Source organism: Ornithorhynchus anatinus, chromosome 15, assembly GCF_004115215.2.
Source record: "Ornithorhynchus anatinus isolate Pmale09 chromosome 15, mOrnAna1.pri.v4, whole genome shotgun sequence".
NCBI lineage: Eukaryota > Metazoa > Chordata > Mammalia > Monotremata > Ornithorhynchidae > Ornithorhynchus > Ornithorhynchus anatinus.
The window spans coordinates 4603381-4620915 of record NC_041742.1 but is presented as its reverse complement, the minus strand read 5'-3'; the positions used below and the strand labels follow the sequence as shown (position 1 = coordinate 4620915).

Here is a 17535-nt window from a genome sequence, read left to right as displayed (position 1 = left end):
GCTACATTAATCAATTATTTCAAAATAGAGCATAAATCCAAAGAGAAGCCAACCAAAAATGACACCCACCATATACGAAGGTAAATTCTTCAGTGATCCTGGTTCGGGTCGATGTGTAAATGGCCCTTCTACTACTCCTCGCTTTAGCATATGCAGCAACAGCTTTGCGTACAGATTCCGATTCTTCCTACCCATTATTCCTGTACCTACTCCTGAGGGCTCACAGAGTTTTTTAATCCAAAGCGCACACCTCTGACGTTCTAGAAATATAAAATATATACTCTAGCAGATCAGAAAATAAGCACCAATTTACCAAATTCCTTCCTGAAGCCTATTTTCAACAATTCAACTTTTTTTTGAATGAAAGTATACATTTTGTATGAAGCAGCCATTTATAAGTCTTGCTTAACAAAATAACTTTCTAAATGAATCAGACAGATCTGAGAGGAGATACTGAGTTAGAGAGGTTTCCTCATTTTAACCATTTTACTGAAGAAATCCTTTTGTAATTTATTATATGACAAAACTACAGTCATAAAATATAAAAATACTACTGTTGCCAATTCATTTTGAAAATAGATCTCAAGACTTTTTATTCATTCAGAGGAATAATTTCCAGGGTTTATGTGCCTAAATTTTCAACTGAACTAAAAGTTTATACATAGAAAACATTTACATTCAAGTCCATAAAAGTTATCCCTTTAGAAGTTTAAAAAACATAATTTAAGACATACAAAATGAGTATATTTATTGTGATAGTTCAACATAGAATAACACTTAAATCAATGTTTCATCAAATCATAATCCTACCTTAATTTCTTTACTACAAGAAGGTCATATAAATTTCTTGAAAGTAACATCTAAGAAGCTCCAGTCCAAGATTTACCACCATATAAGTATCAGTATAATGGCCGAATCAATAAACAACCTCTCAAATTTCTAGATCAGAAATTTTTATTTCCCAAACCCCCATTTAAATTTCAATGTAAAGTAATTTTTTTTTTAAATTCATATGTTGAATCTACTTAGAATAAAAAAGAACTTTAAGAGCTCAAATTTAAAAAATTAGAAAGATTGCATAGATGCCTCACCCTTGTACTTATTAAATCATAGCTCGGAAATAACACAAAACAAAGCTGTGATGATATCCAAAGGGATCAGGGCATTGCGTGACATCATTCTTATAAGAAAGAATAGCAATAGCGTTTCCCCATTTCCAAAACATTACAGGTATGTCACATGATATGCTGAACCCATTTTAAATGAGCCAAACTGTAATAGTCTAAAAATCTGGTCTATAATGTTTTCAACTAATAAGGTATCATTGAAAAGGTTGAACCAAATCTACCAGTCTTACCTGACCTATGAACCAATTTCAGAACATAAGGCTTCATGTCTACTACAAAGTGATCAAACTCTGCATCCAATTTCTCCCATTTCTCTTCTTCGCTACCCATTTCAATAAACCTGTCTGTGAAAGAACACAAGTTAAAAGACCATATTCATTTTGTAATTGGATCACATCCCTCTAGGACCCGTCTCAGAGGAAGTGGAAAACATGACTGCTTTAGGGCAGCTTACTTTCTATTTTGGCGAGAGTAAGCACATATTGGCGAATAAACAATAATTAAGTGAGAGAACAGCTATGTAAAAGAGAGACACGTGAATAAGTGAATCAATACCAAGTAAAAAGATAAATACCTGAACACTGAAGTAACCGATTGAACAGCATGATCAGGCAGGAGGGGGGAAGAGAGGTTAATTAGGGAGTACAGAATATAGGTGGTGACTTATTCGGTGGATTTTTAGTTGAATGCCAAGAAGAGAAGACATATAAAACATTAATTCATTCAATCATATTTATTGCACGCTTACTGTGTGCAAAGGAACTGTACTAGGTGCTTGGGAGAGTACAATAAAATGACAGACATATTCCTGCCCACAATGAGTTCACGGTCTAGAAGGGGAGACAGACATTAATATAAATAGATAAATATATTACAGATATATACATAGGTGCTGTGGGGATGGGAGGGAGGATCAACGAAGGAGCGAGAAAGAGCAGCACAGAAGGGAGTGAGAGAAAATAGAGGGCTTAGTTAGGGAAGGCTTCTTGGAGAAGATGTACCTTCAATAAGGCTTTGAAGTGGGGGAGAGCAATTACCTTTCCAATAGGAGGGAGGGCATTCCAGGCCAGAAGTAAGCTGTGGGCGAGAGGTCAGCGGCGAGACAGACAAGATGGAGGTAGAGTGAGAAGGCTAGCATTAGAGGAAAGAAGTGTGCAGGCTGGGTTGTAGTAGGAGAGTAGGGAGATGAGGTAGGAGGGGGCAAGGGGACTGAATGCTTTAAAGCCGATGGTAAGGGGCTTTTGTTTGTTGTGGAGGTGGATGGGCAACCACTGGAGTAGTGAGGGAAGGTAGGAGGGGGTAAGATGATTAAGTGCTTTCATGTCAATAGTTAGGAGGCATGCCCCATAGATCAGCGGTGGAAAGGTCTGGAGTGAGGAACAATTTGAAGGTTTCTTTGGGAGGAGCATTGAGCACAAACTGGGAAGTAAGAGAAGAGAGCAGCTAGGCTGAAGCACTGTTGACTGGTGGAATGAACAGGGGCCTGGGAATCCGAAGACCTGCGTTCTAATCCCAGCTCCACCACCTGTCTCCTTTGAGACCTTGGGTAAGTCACAAATTTTTTGTGTCTTAATTCCCTAATTTTCCAAATGGGTAATCAGTACCTGTTCTCCCTACCTGGACTGTGAGCCCCAGGTAGGACCTGATCATTCTCTATCTACCCCAGTGCTTAGTAAAGTGATTGGCAAATAGTAAGTGCTTAAGTATCACTATTTTTGTTATTATGACTATCATGGGTTAGGAATTTAAATGAGTAAATCTCCACTTCCTGCAGCATTGGGGCTCAAACTTCCTCCTGGGCAGCATCAAAAATTTGAGATGTAGGGATGCAAATAGCTAAACTGAAAAGGGAAAACTGGAACTTTTTTTCTTTTCTGGAAAATAAGCAAGTCGTAAGTGTTCCTGCTTGTATATTTTGTTATCTTAGGTTTGTAAGGTCAGGAAAGGGATCTAACATACATAAGCAGGGCTAAAAAATCACATCTTTAAACAAGACATTTCCAGGCCAAAGTGACCAAGCATTCACTTTTTACACGATTATGTTAATTTGTTTAGGGTATTCCGCCTCGGATCCCTTACAAAACCTGGTGAAGAATGGAAACGTCTCCTTTCTCTCCCCAATTTGAAATCCTGTCACGTTATCTTTTCAGTACCATTCTTTTCAGAATGCTGCAGCACCAAAAATGCTACCTTCTTCACACAGACAAAAAACAAACAAACATTACCTACATGTTGGGCTTCTTATATTTTAAATTACAGTAGCTGAATACAAATAGAAAGCTGCATAATCTAGGGAAAAGAGCACAGGCATGCGAGTCGGAGAACATAGATTCTACCTGCTTGCTACCTGCCTGCTGTGTGATGTTAGGCAAGTTAATTAACTTCTCTGTGCCTCAGTTTCCTCAACTGGAAAATGGGGATTCAATACATCTCCTTCCTACATGACTCTGAGTCTAAGTGGGACAGATATTGTGTCTGATCTGATTAATTTACAACAGTGCCTGACATAGCAAGTGCTAAATAATTAGCACAAAAGAAAACTCAGAGGTATGGTCGGCAGTCACACAGTAACACACTCAGACACACACACATGAAAACCCTCTTCACATGACTAAGAGTTACCACAAGAAAGTCCTGTAGATTGTAAGCTTATTGTGGTGAAGGAGTATATCAGTTATATTGTTATGTTGTACTCTACCAAGCACTTAGTATAGTGTTCTGCCCAGAGTAAAAGCACTCAATAAATACAACTGACCGACAAGAAAGATAAGCAAGTTGTCAACCCATGAAGCTCAGCTTTTGGGATCAGAAATGCACTCTGGAGTTATAGACCTGAGTTTCCTCCTGCATGCCATCTCAGTTCCCTAAACCCCCACCTGAAAGAACACCTACCAGACGGGAGAGGTTCCCACTGGGCAGATGGCACAAGCTGGGGACATGAGGAGAATAAAAACTCACCTGAAGCTGGCAGCCTCCACAATTGCTGATTAATACAAGGTTCCTATATCATTGTATAAACTGGCCAGGCAGCATGAAAGGACCTCAGCACCAATACACCTGGGGAAATACCCAATTGTGCAATGTCAGCACCCACCTTAATCCTCAAATTGGACAGTAAAAGGGGTTGGAAAGGGTGGGGGGAGGTGAAAGTAGCTAGATTTGTGCACCTCCTACTCACGAATATTATGATGATTATGGTATTTGTTAAGCATTTACTACGTGCCAGACACTATACTAAGAGCTGGGTGGATACAATGAAATTAGGATGGACAAAGTCCCTGTCCCACTTGGGGCTCACAGTTTCAATCCCCTTTTAACAGATGAGGGAACTGAGGCACAGAAGTGAAGTTAAGTGACTTGCCCAAGTCACACACCATATTGCTTCCCCAATTAAATAACAATGACCTTGAAGTCGGAGGGGATATAGACTATCATTTATATTTCACATTTATTAGTAGTAGTAATAATAATAATAAGTGATATTTAAGTGCTTACTATATGACACACACTGTACTAAGCACCGTAGTGGATATAAGCAAATCAGTTTAGACACAGCCCCTGTACCACATGAAACAATCTCAATCCCCATTTTACAGATGACGTAAATGAAGCCCATAGCAGTGATGTGACTTGCCCAAGGTCTCACAGCAGACAAGTGATGGAGATGGGATTAGAACATATGGCCTTCTGACTCCCAGGCCTGTGCTCTATCCACCTCATCGTGTATTGAGAGCTCACTACATGCACAGTGCTTGGGAGACTACAATACAATATAGACACATTCCCTGCTTATCACGAGCTTACAGTCCACAGGAGTAAATCAAAAAGCTTGATTCCACCAAGATATTTTATTGTTCAGGAAGGAATGAATTTATTCCTTCAACATGCTTACAGCACTTGAGATTTTTGTAAGATTTTATAACGTATTAGTTACTTCTCGATTAATGCCTTTGAACTAAGCAGGGCATTACAAATCTACATAGTTACCAGCTCCTGGTGAGTGAAACATTAATGAACTTCCAAAATGGCCAGAGTGTCCCACCTTCTTCTAAAGGCTGCTCCTTATCTTCTCTTTGCACGACTGCCTCCTCAACTCTGCTTCAAGACTTCAGTATTTGTTCCTTTTTCCACTTCCACCTGCCCAGAAACAGGATTAAGAAAACAGACTTGATTAGAATTTAGCTGAAACTTCTCGATGGCCTGCACTAAACAATGTTCAGCTCGCCATGGTGATAATCTGTCCCTAGATTTGTCTGGAGATCTTGCCTTCTCCTCTCCCTCCTTAACCTATTCCTCCAGTTCAGTTTCTCATTCAAGACTTTGACAAGCCAAAACAAACTCCTCTGGTTTTCTTTTGCTAGATTGAAATGTTAAATTACTTCTCAACATGGCAGAAAATAAACCTCTTGATGGGCATCCCACCTAGCTACTTATTTTTCCTGATGCTGCTTTAACTCTAGCTTCCTCCTCCTGTGATACATGATAGCCATGGTGGTGGTGATGATGATGATAATGGGGAAGTGAGACCCAAAAGAAAAATGCCTTATTTAGTAGGTTGGCTTGGCTGGTGGGACATTTCCAGTGTGGTTGCCACATGAGGAGAATAAGGTAGGCCTGAAAAAAAGCCTTCAGGGACAAGGCTCAGGATGGTTATATACCCCGAGTGAAGTTCTAAATGAGGTTGTCCTAACTGAGTTCTGCTGTAAGTAGTTATGTCAGGGTAGTGTTTTGTTTTTTACAATCCTAAATCCATTCGACAGGCTTTACCTGCTCTCAAGGGTATTTGTAAACGTTTGCAGACACTGCTCACAGACTTAAAGTTGCCAAGTTCCTGACAAGTTGCTAAGCCACTATTTATTAAGCCTGGACACATCAGAGAAGACATTTGCCATATTATGGAAGAGAAAACCAAGCTACAAGCCTTCAACTAAAACCACTAAAAGTAGAGAAAAAGCTGGGATTAGAATTCTAAACATCCTAACTCTGGGATTCATTAAACTACCCCTTGACCATAGAGCACCCGAGACAGTGACTTTGAAGCATTTTGACAGGCCCTAACTGAAAACACATCCTTCTCATAAGCATTACCCTAATACTGAAATACTTCATCAGTAGCAATATATTTAAGAATTATATATTTAGTAGATACCTGCTTATCCTTCCTTCAGCCCCCCTCCAGACAAAGAGGAGATACTAATGAAGTAAATCAAGGAACCAAATTATAATTTAAATAAAAAATGTGTAACTTCAAAAATCTGTGCACTGATTTCAAGTAATCTTCCTAAAATCATATTTACACATCAATAACTATACATTTACAAAGAGAGTTAACAAAGGATGTAACTGAATGTAGAGTTGAATTATATACTAAAGTCTTTGGGATATGCATAAACAAGTGCTTAAGGACTGGAGAGCATTGGTAGGTTTGTACGCTTTGGGGTTCCGGGATCTAAACGAGGGAAGGCTAGTTGGAGGAGGCGGGGTTTTACTTGGACTGGACTGCATCCAGCACTGTGGTTCCGCAGATCTGGCAGGGGAAGAAAGGCTTTCAGGCCGGGGAACACCATGGATGAGGAGAAAACAGCGAGTGTGAGGTACAGTTAGAATTTCAGCATGACTGGACCGAGGAGTGTAAACTGGACTGAAGTAGGTCAAGACAGCAGATAATGTAAGATGGGGCAGATTGGTTGAAATCCTTCAGCGTGGCTCAGTGGAAAGAGCCCAGGCTTGGGAATCAGAGGTCATGGGTTCTAATCCAACCTCGGCCACTTGCCAGCTGTGTGACTTTAGGCTAGTCACTTCACTTCTCTGTGCCTCAGGTACCTCCTCTGTAAAATGGGGATTAAAACTGTGAGCCCCACGTGGGACAACCTGATCACCTTGTATCCCCCAGCGCTTAGAACAGTGCTTTGCATATAGTAAATGCTTAATAAATACCACAATTTTTAAGCAGCAGCATGGCTTAGTGGAAACAGCATGGGCTTGGGAGTCAGAGGTGGTGGGTTCTAATCCTGGCTCCACCATTTGTCAACTGTGTGACTTTGGGCAAGTCACTTAACTTCTCGATGCCTCAGTTACCTCATCTGTAAAATGGGGATTAAGACTGTGAGCCCCATGTGGAACAACCTGATTACCCTGTATCTACCACAGCGCTTAGAACAGTGCTCAGCACATAGAAGCGCTTAATACCAACATTAATTAATTCAAGCTGAGTGTGAAGAGGTTTTGTTTTCAGGCAGAGGGAGCCAAGAAGCCAGAGGACAGCTTTGAGCTTTAAGATGTGTGGCAAGCGACACATCAAGAAGATACATTTGCAGCAGTGTCCACTACAGACTGGAGGCAGGGAAACCAGTGAGGAAGCTATGTCTGCTCTACATCTACATCTGGGCAGGATACGATTATCCCCTGGCTCGGCGTGGTAGCTATTTGGATGGAAAGGAACGGTGTAACCGGGAGAGATTATATAGAAAGAACCAGCAAGATTTGGCGGTAGATTGAATGTGAGAACTGAAAGGCAGTGAGGTGTCCAGGATAACACCGAGGTCATGGGCTTCTGGGATGGGGGGATGGTGATGTTATCCACCAAGGTAGGTTAGAAGGAAGAATGGGTTTAGTAGGTCACATGAATATGGGGTGTTTGCAGGATGGGCCCTTGGGTTCGAGGGAGGGTTTTTTTGTCCATTTGTGGTTTTTTTAGTACTGGGAAGATTCGAACATGACAGTAAAGGGGAATGGTGCCAGAGAATGAGAGGTTGGACATAATAATAATAATGGTGGTATTTGTTAAGCGCTTACTACGTGCAAAGCACTGTTCTAAGCGCTGGGGGGGATACAAGGTGATCAGCTTGTACCATGTGGGGCTCACAGTTTTAATCCCCATTTTACAGATGAGGTAGCTGAGGCACAGAGAAGTGAAGTGACTTGCCCAAAGTCACACAGCTGACAGGTGGCGGAGTCGGGATTTGAACCTATCACCTCTGCCACCCCAGCCCGGGCTCGTTCCACTGAGCCACGCTGCTTCTCTAGTAGCAAGATGGGGGAGAAGAGAGGAAGGAGGAAGAAACTTTAAGAGGTGAAAGGAGAGGTAGGAAGAGAGAATGGTGGAGAAGATGAGAGGCACAGGTAAAGGGGAGTGGGTTTGGAAAGCGGGCTGCAAAGACCTCCTCTTGAAAGAATTGGGTGGGGACACCGGGAACTGGGAATAGTTGTCCAAAAATGTAAGCCTGATTGACTAATACAGGACTCCATGGTATCAGAAGAAATGTGTGTGTGTGTGGGCCCACATGAAAGCAGCTGAGTACTACTATGCAAGTTTTCCTTAACACAGAGTTTCACAGGAGCAAAGCACTTGTGTTATAATGCAACAAGGTACAGTTTGTTCTGCTAAACCTTGTGTTTTCACTACACAAGTAGGATAAAACATTTGGGAAGAAAAAGGGAATAATCTTCCCACATTAGTATGGTATAGTTACACCACCATCTACTTCAGCACAAGTAGATTCACTGTAGAAAGAAAAAGCATTGTCGTTAACGGGCATCACTGAACTGATCTAGAAATTAAGTATGGTGACAACAGTATTCATCGAGTGTTTACTCTCTGCACAGCACTGTCCTAAGTGTTTGAGAGAGTATGAAAGAGCTAGTAGACATGATCCCTACCCTCATGGAAAAGGGCAAACTGGATACCATCTAAAAAGGGCAAACTGGATGCCTTAGCTCTACTTGATCTATTTCTGCTCAGTGAGAATACCGATACCTCATTACAATTACCAGCACTAACTTTTTCCTCCCTAACAAATAAAAAACAGCAACCTGGAAGCACTCAAAGCCTGATAAAGTCATCACTTAGAGAGGGGCTTGGTTTGAAGGATAGTGTCCTCTCTGCTTTGTGTTTTTAGAATTTTTTTATGGTATATGTTAAGCGTTTTCTATGTGCCAGGCACTGTACTAAACACTGGGTTAGATGCAAATTTATTAGGGTAGACACAGTCCCTCTCTCACAATGGGCTCACAGTCTTAATCCCCATTTTACAGAAGCGGTAACAGACCCAGGGAATAATAATAATATTTATTAAGCACTTCCTATAAGCCAGGCCCTGTACTGAGAGCTGAGGTAGATCTAAATTTATTAGGTTGGACACAGTCCCTGTCCCACAAAAGTTCACATTCTTAATCCCCATTTTACAGAGATGTAACTGAGACTCAGAGAAGTGAAGTGATCCACCCAAGGTCACACAGCCAAGTGGCAGAGCAGGGATTAGAACCTGGGTTCTCTTCCTAGCTCTCTGGCACCTTTGTCTCATTTCTTTCACCAGCTCCTGCTCTGCCTCCTATCCACAACCAGGAGGAGTCCCTCAAGGCTCAGTTCTGGGTCTCCAACTATATCCACACCCGTGGAGAATTCATTTGCTCCCAAGGTTTCAACTACATGAATGATTCCCAAATCAAGCTTTCCAATCCCAACCTCTCTCTTTCTCTGCAGTCTCATATTTCCTCCTGCCTTCGGGACAGCTCTACTTAGCTATCTCACCAACACCTCAAATTTAACATGTCTAATGCAGAACCCCTCATCTTCCCACCCAAACCCTGTCCCCGCCTAGACTTCCCCATCACTGTGGAAAAACACCATCACCCCATCTCACATGCCCATAATCTTGTATTAAGCTCGGCTCATCTCTCCCATTCCACCCATATATTCAGTCTCCAAATCCTATCAGTTCTATCTTCACAAAACCTCTAGAAACTGCCCTTTCCCCTCCATCCAAACTCCCACCATAATCACCTCAGCATTTTTAACCCAGCTTGACTACTGCAGACTCCTCGCTGATCTCCTTGTCTCTTCCCTCTCCAGTCCATAATTCTCTCTGTTGCCCAGAGCATTTTTTTAAACCACAAAAAACTCTCAGTTCACATCTCCCCACTACTCCAAAACCTGCAATGGTTACCCATCCATCTCCGCATGAAACAGAAACTCCTCACCACTGATATTAAGATACTCAATCCACTCTCTCCATCATCTTACCTCTCACATCTACCACCACCCACCTTGCCATTTCACTCCTCTAACACCAACCTATTCACTGTACCTCCACATTGTCTATCTCACCGCCAAACCCTTGCCCTCGTTCCCCGCCTCTGGCCGCCTGGAACTCCCTCTCCTATCATGTGACTGATCAACACTCTCCCCTCCTTCAAAGCTTTACTACTGTCATATCTCCTCCAAGAGATATTCCTTAAACTCTCACCTCCCTTCTTCCACCACCCCCCCCTTTCATCTCACTTAGGCACTTGGGATTTGTACCGCTGAAGAACTTTTATATGAACCCCTCACCCCTAGCACTTTTGTACATATCCACCTGTAATTTATTTTTTATGTCTCTCTTCCCCTCATGGGCAGGAATCATGCCTACCTACTATATTTTAATGTACTCTCCTAAGCACTTAGTACAGTGCTCTGCACAGAATAATTCCTCAACAAATACTACTAACTGCTTCATCGATACAATCATGCAAGGTTCCAACTGCTGGGCTAGTTATATTTAAGAAGGGTAGGACAGCTGTCCATTGGAACACTGAATTTTCACATAGCTTTTCAATGTCAGAAATAATCTAATTAGGGTTCTATTAAATAGACTATTTGACCATTCTAATAGTCTAATTACTACCTGAATCATAAGGTGATTTCCAATTAAAATGCAGCCCAGCAGACAGGATCTTTACAGTACAACAGGGGAAGAGTGAGAGCAGCAGCAATACCTCTCATGTTCTTATTGGCCACAGGCTTTCAACCTCATTTGAGGACATGATTCAGATAAACAGTAAGCCAATCTGGCTACTCTGAGAAGTTACCTGTTTTGTTTTTTTTTAAAAAAAGAATATTCATTAAGCACTTGTGCTAGGCACTGTTCTAAGCGCTGGGGTAGATCACATTGGACACCGTCCATATCCCATATGGGGCTCACAGTCTTCATCCTCATTTTATAGATGAGCTAATTGAGGCACAGAAAATGATAATAGCGATGGCATGTATTAAGCGCTTACTATGTGCCAAGCAATGTTCTAAGCACTAGAGTTAAATGACTTTCCCAAGTCACACAACAAACAAGTGGCAGCCGGGATTAGAACCAGGTCCTTCTGAGTCCCAGGCCTGTGCTCTATCCACTAGGCCAAGCTGCTTGCCCCTAAAATTTTTCGGTTCCTCCACAATGGTAGTTAGTTGAGTCAAGACTGGACAAATACAAGTCAACTACTTCACTCAGCCCTGCCAGAATATGTCTTTTCACTACACACTTTTGAGGGCGATGGCAGGATCAGGGATTATTCTTCCACAAATGCACCTCTGTCTGGACACAGAGCACAGACTGTCAGAAGAAATAACTGTGGGTCTGTGTGTAGTGGTAGAGAAAGTGAATACTACAACATGGGATTTCCTCTAGGTGAGGTTCTGCAAGAATGCAGTATGAGAGAATTTACAGGGGAACGAAAAAGGGCAACTCGAGCTAGAGTGATTGGAAAAACACATTAAAGACAAGGCGCACTTTAACTTAAAGCAATGAGGCAGAACTATTCATTCAATGGCATTTATCGAGTGCTTACTGTGTGCAGAACACTGTACTAAGCGCTTGGGTGAGTACAACAGACTCATTTTCTGCTCACAGCGAGCTTCAGGTCTAGAAAGGGAAACAGACATTAATTGAAATTACAGCTATGTACATAAGTACTGTGAACTACTGAGCAATGGCAGAAGCAACAGACCAATGTAATTTGCAAATCACTAATGAAATGACTTTGTGCTAAGGTGCCAAGGAGCCTATCAAGCAAACCGACAAAGAAAGCTGCAAACAGTGACAGAAGCCACAAATAGAAACTACAAGGGTAAACCAAACACTCTCAACGAACAAAGGATCAGTTTTCAGTCACAATTAGGCTTACAAATAGCAAAACCCAAGTCTTATAACTTAAAAGGCAACAATAGATGAGAGGGATTTGCACTGACCAAGGCAGAAATATTTCCACACCTGCCACTACAGGAAAGATAAAAACTCACCAACAGCTCCTGAAATACTTTTTACTGGTGGGCAACAATGCCGTGCTAACTGCCTTATCACCTGAGAAGAACACACAGCAAAGAACAAGTGTTTAAAGGATAAGCTATGCTTACAAAACTACCCTAAGTGATTTTTTTGAAGGTAGGGGAGGATGTAGTTCTTTCTAGTACGATGAAATATTTACCAAAATGCCAGAAAATTCACTAACCATTTGGAGAATAACCAATGCCCCAGGATAAGTCAGTGTGAGAAGCAGCGTGGTTCAGTGGAAAGAACACGGGCTGGGGAGACAGAGGTCGGGGTTCTAATCGCAGCTCCACCACTTATCAGCTGTGTGACTGTGGGCAAGTCACAACTTCTCAGGGCCTCATTTACCTCAGCTGTAAAATGGGGATTAAGACTGTGAGCCCCACGTGGGACAAACTCATTACCTGGTATCTCCCCCCTGCGCTTAGAGCAGTGCTTGGCACATAATAATAGTAAGCACTTAAATACCATTATCATCATCATTATGATGTGCAAACACAGTAATATTACTCAGCTCAAATTAAAAAAAATACTTAAACACAAAATCTAAGCAATTCTCTAAGTGTTTGGGAGAATGCATAGAGTTAGGAGGCCAGATCCCTACGTTCAAGGACTATACAATCTGGAGGGAAAGACAGATAGTAAAATAAGTTACAGGTAGGGGGAAGTATCAGTTTTAAAGACAAGAACACAGGTGCCTGCGTGGGAGGGTGCTTGCACAACGAGCATCTTCAACAAGAACAATGCTCCACCAAATAAAAGGGGAGAGATACTCAGGCCAGGAGTGAGAACTTTTAAAACGTTTTCGTATTATTTCGTGCATCAAGTTTGAGTCGCCTTATTAAGTGTTAGGATGGGGTCCAATCTACCCTCTAGTTTAGGGACTTGTTGCATCTGGCTGAAAAATCTCGCATTGACCCTCTCCGGGGAGGGCGATGTCCAGTGCACGGCACCATATCATCGCTTCCAAAAATAATAATAGAAGTCAGAGTAATAATTATGATGGCATTTGCTGAGCGCTTACTATGTGCAAAGCACTGTTCTAAGCGTTGGGGAGGATACAAGGTGATCAGGCTGTCCCACGGGGGCTCACAGCCCTTATGCCCACTTTACAGATGATGTAACTGAGGCCCAGAGAAGCTAAGCGACTTGCCCAAAGTCACGCAGCTGACAAACACCGGAATTTGAACCCATGCCCTCTGCCTCTCCAGCCCGTGCTCTTCCCCCTGAGCCACGCTGCTCCTCCAAACACCGTTGCTATAGCTGCTAAGTAACCCTCCCCGCCCAGCTGGTGATGCTTCCACTTTCCCTTTCGGTCCTTCACTCCATCGTATTTGGTGAGTGCACAGTGTGTGCAGAGCATTGCACTAAGCGTTGGGGAAAGTAGAGTTGGGCCAGCAAAGGAGGCAAATCCCTGGCCCCTGATGGGCTCCCTTTGCAAGGGCAATGGCTAAGGCGAAGCCTCTCTATCCTGCCCGGCCTTAAGCACCCGGGTCTGCAGCAGTTTGAGGATGATGTCCAGAGGGATAAAGAAAGGAAAAGACGCTCGGCGCCCCGGGAAAACCGTTTCAAATGTGCACTTACCGCCGGGATCAGGACTGGACTTCCGGCCTCGGCTTCCCCGCCGACGGGCCGGGCCGGGCCGGCGGGCGGGTGCGCAGGCGCGGGGGCCTGGAGGCGCGGTTGCCATGGATACCGCCCCGCCCCGCCCCTCCGGGTGGCAGAGCCGGCGGCGGGGAGCGCCCGCGCGCATGCGCCGCGCCGCGGCCCCCGCTCGGGGCTCAGGGGCGCCGCTCTCTGGCCGTCCTGGTGAGTGGTGGGCGCGGCCAGAGGCCTTCTTCCTCTAATGGGGGTAAGGCCCCACAGTAACCCCATGAAACACCCCAGAAGATAATAATAATGTTGGTGTTTGTTAAGCGCTTACTATGTGCAGAGCACTGTTCTAAGCGCTGGGGGAGATCCAGGGTCATCAGGTGAGGCTCCCGGTCTTCATCCCCATTTTACAAATGAGGGAACTGAGGCACAGAGAAGTAAAGCGACTTGCCCAAGATCCTACAGCTGACAAGAGGCAGAGTCGTGGCTTCAGCTCAGGTCTCCACACTAATATTAATAATAATAATGTTGGTATTTGTTAAGCGCTTACTCTGGGCAGAGCACTGTTCTAAGCGCTGGGGGAGATCCAGGGTCATCAGGTGAGGCTCACAGTCTTCATCGCCATTTTACACATGAGGGAACTGAGGCACAGAGAATAATAATAATGTTGGTATTTGTTAAGCACTTACTTTGTGTAGAGCACTGTTCAAAGTGGTGGGGGAGATACAGGGTCATCAGGTTGTCCCCCGCGAGGCTCCCAGTCTTCATCCCCATTTTACAGATGAGCTAGCTGAGGCACCGAGAAATGAAGTGACTTGCCCAGAGTCACACAAGCTGATAAGCAGCAGAGTCAGGATTCGAACCCACAACTTCTGACTCCCAAGCCCGGGCTCTATCCACAGAGCCGCCCTACCTAAACACCCCTCCCCAATTCCATCATTGTCATAATAATGATGGTATTTGTTAAGTGCTTACTATGTGCCAAGCACTGTTCTAAGCACTGGGGTAGATACGAGGTCATCAGGTTGTCCCACACAGGGCTCACAGTTTTCATCTCCATTTTTCAGATGAAGCCACTGAGGCACAGAGAAGGTAAGTCACTTGCCCAAGGTCACACAGCTGACAAGTGGCGGAGCCAGGATTAGAATCCATGGTCTCTGACTCCCAAGTCCATGGTCTTTCCACTGAGCCATGCTGCTTCTCTAACCCCACAGTGACACACCGCAACTCCATAAACAACCCAAGAAGATCCTAAACACCCCTCCCCAACTCCATAATAATAATGATGATGGTATTTAAGTGCTTACTATGTGCCAAGCACTATTCTAAGCAGTGGGGTAGATACAAGGTAATCAGGTTGTCCCATGTGGGGCTCACTGTTTTCATCCCCATTTTACAGATGAAGGAACTGAGGCACAGAGAAGTGAAGTGATTTGCCCAAAGTCATGCAGCTAAGTGGCTTAGGGGGGATTAGAACCCATGACCTCTGACTTTCACACCCATGCTCTTTCCACTAAGCCATGCTGCTTCCCCATAAGCAACCCAAGGAGATTTCCAAGCCCTTAGTACAGTGCTCTGCTCACAGTAGTTGCTCAATAAATACAATTGAATTGTGTCCTTAATTAAAACAATCTGGAGCTGCTGCCACACTAGAGTCACGGACAAGGCCAAAAACAACCAGAGACCCTGAAGCGTAGCCCGCAAAGATTGTTCTCCTTTAATACTCACAGGACAAAATGTCTCACTCTGAAACAATATCAGATGAATAATGTTGCTTTTCAAGCCCCAGAAGCAAGGCAAGAGCCAACCAGAATTAGCCTCCCGTGGGCAGCCTCCATCTCTGTTTGTCTAGTGGTAACTGTTGAGGTTCTTTCATTAAGTTTCTGGAAAAGCTCCGAGCCATATAAAAATCCCCTCAAGTGGATTCAAAGCACAAACAAAATTTAAAATGTAAAAATGCTCACCTAACTGCAGTTTACCTCCGTTTTTCATCTCATATCACAACAGGATTCCTTGCTCACCAAACTCAGTGTGGTGCCAAACTTAACATAGGCACAGCTGGAAGCTTTTTTTCAGTTGGCCATAAAGAAAATAGTAAGTTCATTTATTTGTGATGAACTGCTTTCAGGCTTCTTCAACAAGCAGGATTTTTTTTTCAGAATGCCTTTCCAACATGCTGTACCAGATTATATCTAACAAAACATATTTAGTTGCCTTAAAGATGTTATGTATTCACAGTTAGAAAAGAAGCAGAAAAATAAAGTTATAAATATTTAGTTAACAAAACCCTGAATTTATTGGGGTATTTTATTGTTTCTAGATTAGAAGTGATTTGAGCAGAAATCCAGACAATTCCAAGTGGGCAATAAGAAAGCAAAGTATACTTTTTTTGCTGGAATTTGACCTTTAGGAAAAAATACAGCCAAGAGATTCAGATTGTAAGCCTGCATTGTCAGAGAAGTGTACAGGATTTCCTCAACAGGAAATTCTAAATGCACAGGAGTTGGAAGGAGAAAACTAGGGGAGGGAAACAGAAATTACAGCGGTATGCCTGCTAAACCTATAGAGTTTCATTAGAGTGACTACAATCTTTAAGTATTATCTGAACCTCCAGAGAATATACAAGCAATTTAAATTTTCAATTTGCTTTGTGTTTTCCTCGCAAAAGGCTGAATCTGATATGGAATAGGTAGCAGTAGGATACATGGTGACAGTGGCAGAAAGAGAAAACTGGTCTCTCACTTCTTCCTTTCCATAGGTTACATCACCTGTCTCTGGGACAATCACCATGGCTGCTGAAGCTGTAGTGAATCAATCTAGAGCAGTATTAGAATAAGAGGTTTCAGAAGTGGCAGGAAACCCATAATCAGTGTCATTCCCTCCCACTTGTGGTGATGGGAACAAATCTGGCATCATTAATCCAATGTGGGCCATGCCATCGGGGTCACGTCTGCTTTTGCACCGGCTGCAAAACGGATGATTGCAGAGGCGGGAGCAACACATGAATTTTACCCTTTTTCCTTCAACTCTCTCCCACTCCTTCCCTCTCTCTCCCTCTCCACCCTTGTGGATCTCATTGAGATTATTGATGAATTGTTGCCCTTTCTAGTAAGAGAAGATCAGGTGACCCTTTTAAGAGGTTTTTAAGAGGTTTTAAGAGGTTCTGTGGACATGTGAAAGTTACCATCTAGACTTTCACGATGCAGGCAAGTTCTTGCTTTTGGTATAAGTAGCCTCAAGTCTCCTCAGCTTTGGTATCTTATCTCTTGTAACAAATGTGGTTATCTCCATGCCCAAACATAAACCTCAGTTGGACATGAATGTTGCAGGTTGCTGAGCAAAGAGCTCTTTGATTTTGGAGTTAATCTCAGTGAGAACTGGTCCTGGTTAGGCTGTTAATGGCTCCCACAGACTCAATGTTTTGTCAAGAGTATCCTGAAAGCACCCTTTCTCTTGACAGGTCGTTAGAAACACTGAGGGTTTCCTTCCTCTGTTTTTTTGTTGGATAATGTATGATGCAGATCTTCATGCAGGTACAATTAATTATCAGTACACTATCAGATCAAGCTATTATTAAACTACAGCTTGTTGCTATGTTGGTAAATAGGGTGGAACCTAAGTCACTAAATTGAAAAAAATTAAGCACTGCAAAGCTTAAGTATAAAATATAACTCTTAGTTCTATTGCTTACCTGAGTATTATAAACTATTTTACTTAAAGTTAGGCCTGGCTTCCTCCAG

The 17535-nt window shown here is 43.0% G+C and overlaps 1 protein-coding gene across 9 annotated transcripts in view; it reads right to left on the bottom strand.

Annotated features, from left to right (window-relative positions):
* The window catches only part of CEP112 (centrosomal protein 112), a 286688-nt gene extending 272845 nt beyond the window's left edge, over positions 1-13843 (bottom strand). For 7 of the 9 annotated variants that reach the window (XM_029080112.1, XM_029080120.1, XM_029080119.1 and 4 more), the window contains exons 1-5: positions 13787-13843; positions 5170-5264; positions 4086-4184; positions 1358-1471; positions 70-260 (exon numbers count right to left, since the gene is read on the bottom strand). In XM_029080112.1, the coding sequence (XP_028935945.1) occupies positions 70-260; positions 1358-1457 (291 nt within the window). In that variant the 5' untranslated portion in view covers positions 1458-1471; positions 4086-4184; positions 5170-5264; positions 13787-13843. Of the gene's footprint in view, positions 1-69; positions 261-1357; positions 1472-4085; positions 4185-5169; positions 5265-12174; positions 12232-13786 lie in introns of those variants that run through there. The other 2 variants (XM_029080116.1, XM_029080113.2) reach the window with 2 other exon arrangements.
* Between the last annotated feature and the right edge of the window lie 3692 nt (positions 13844-17535).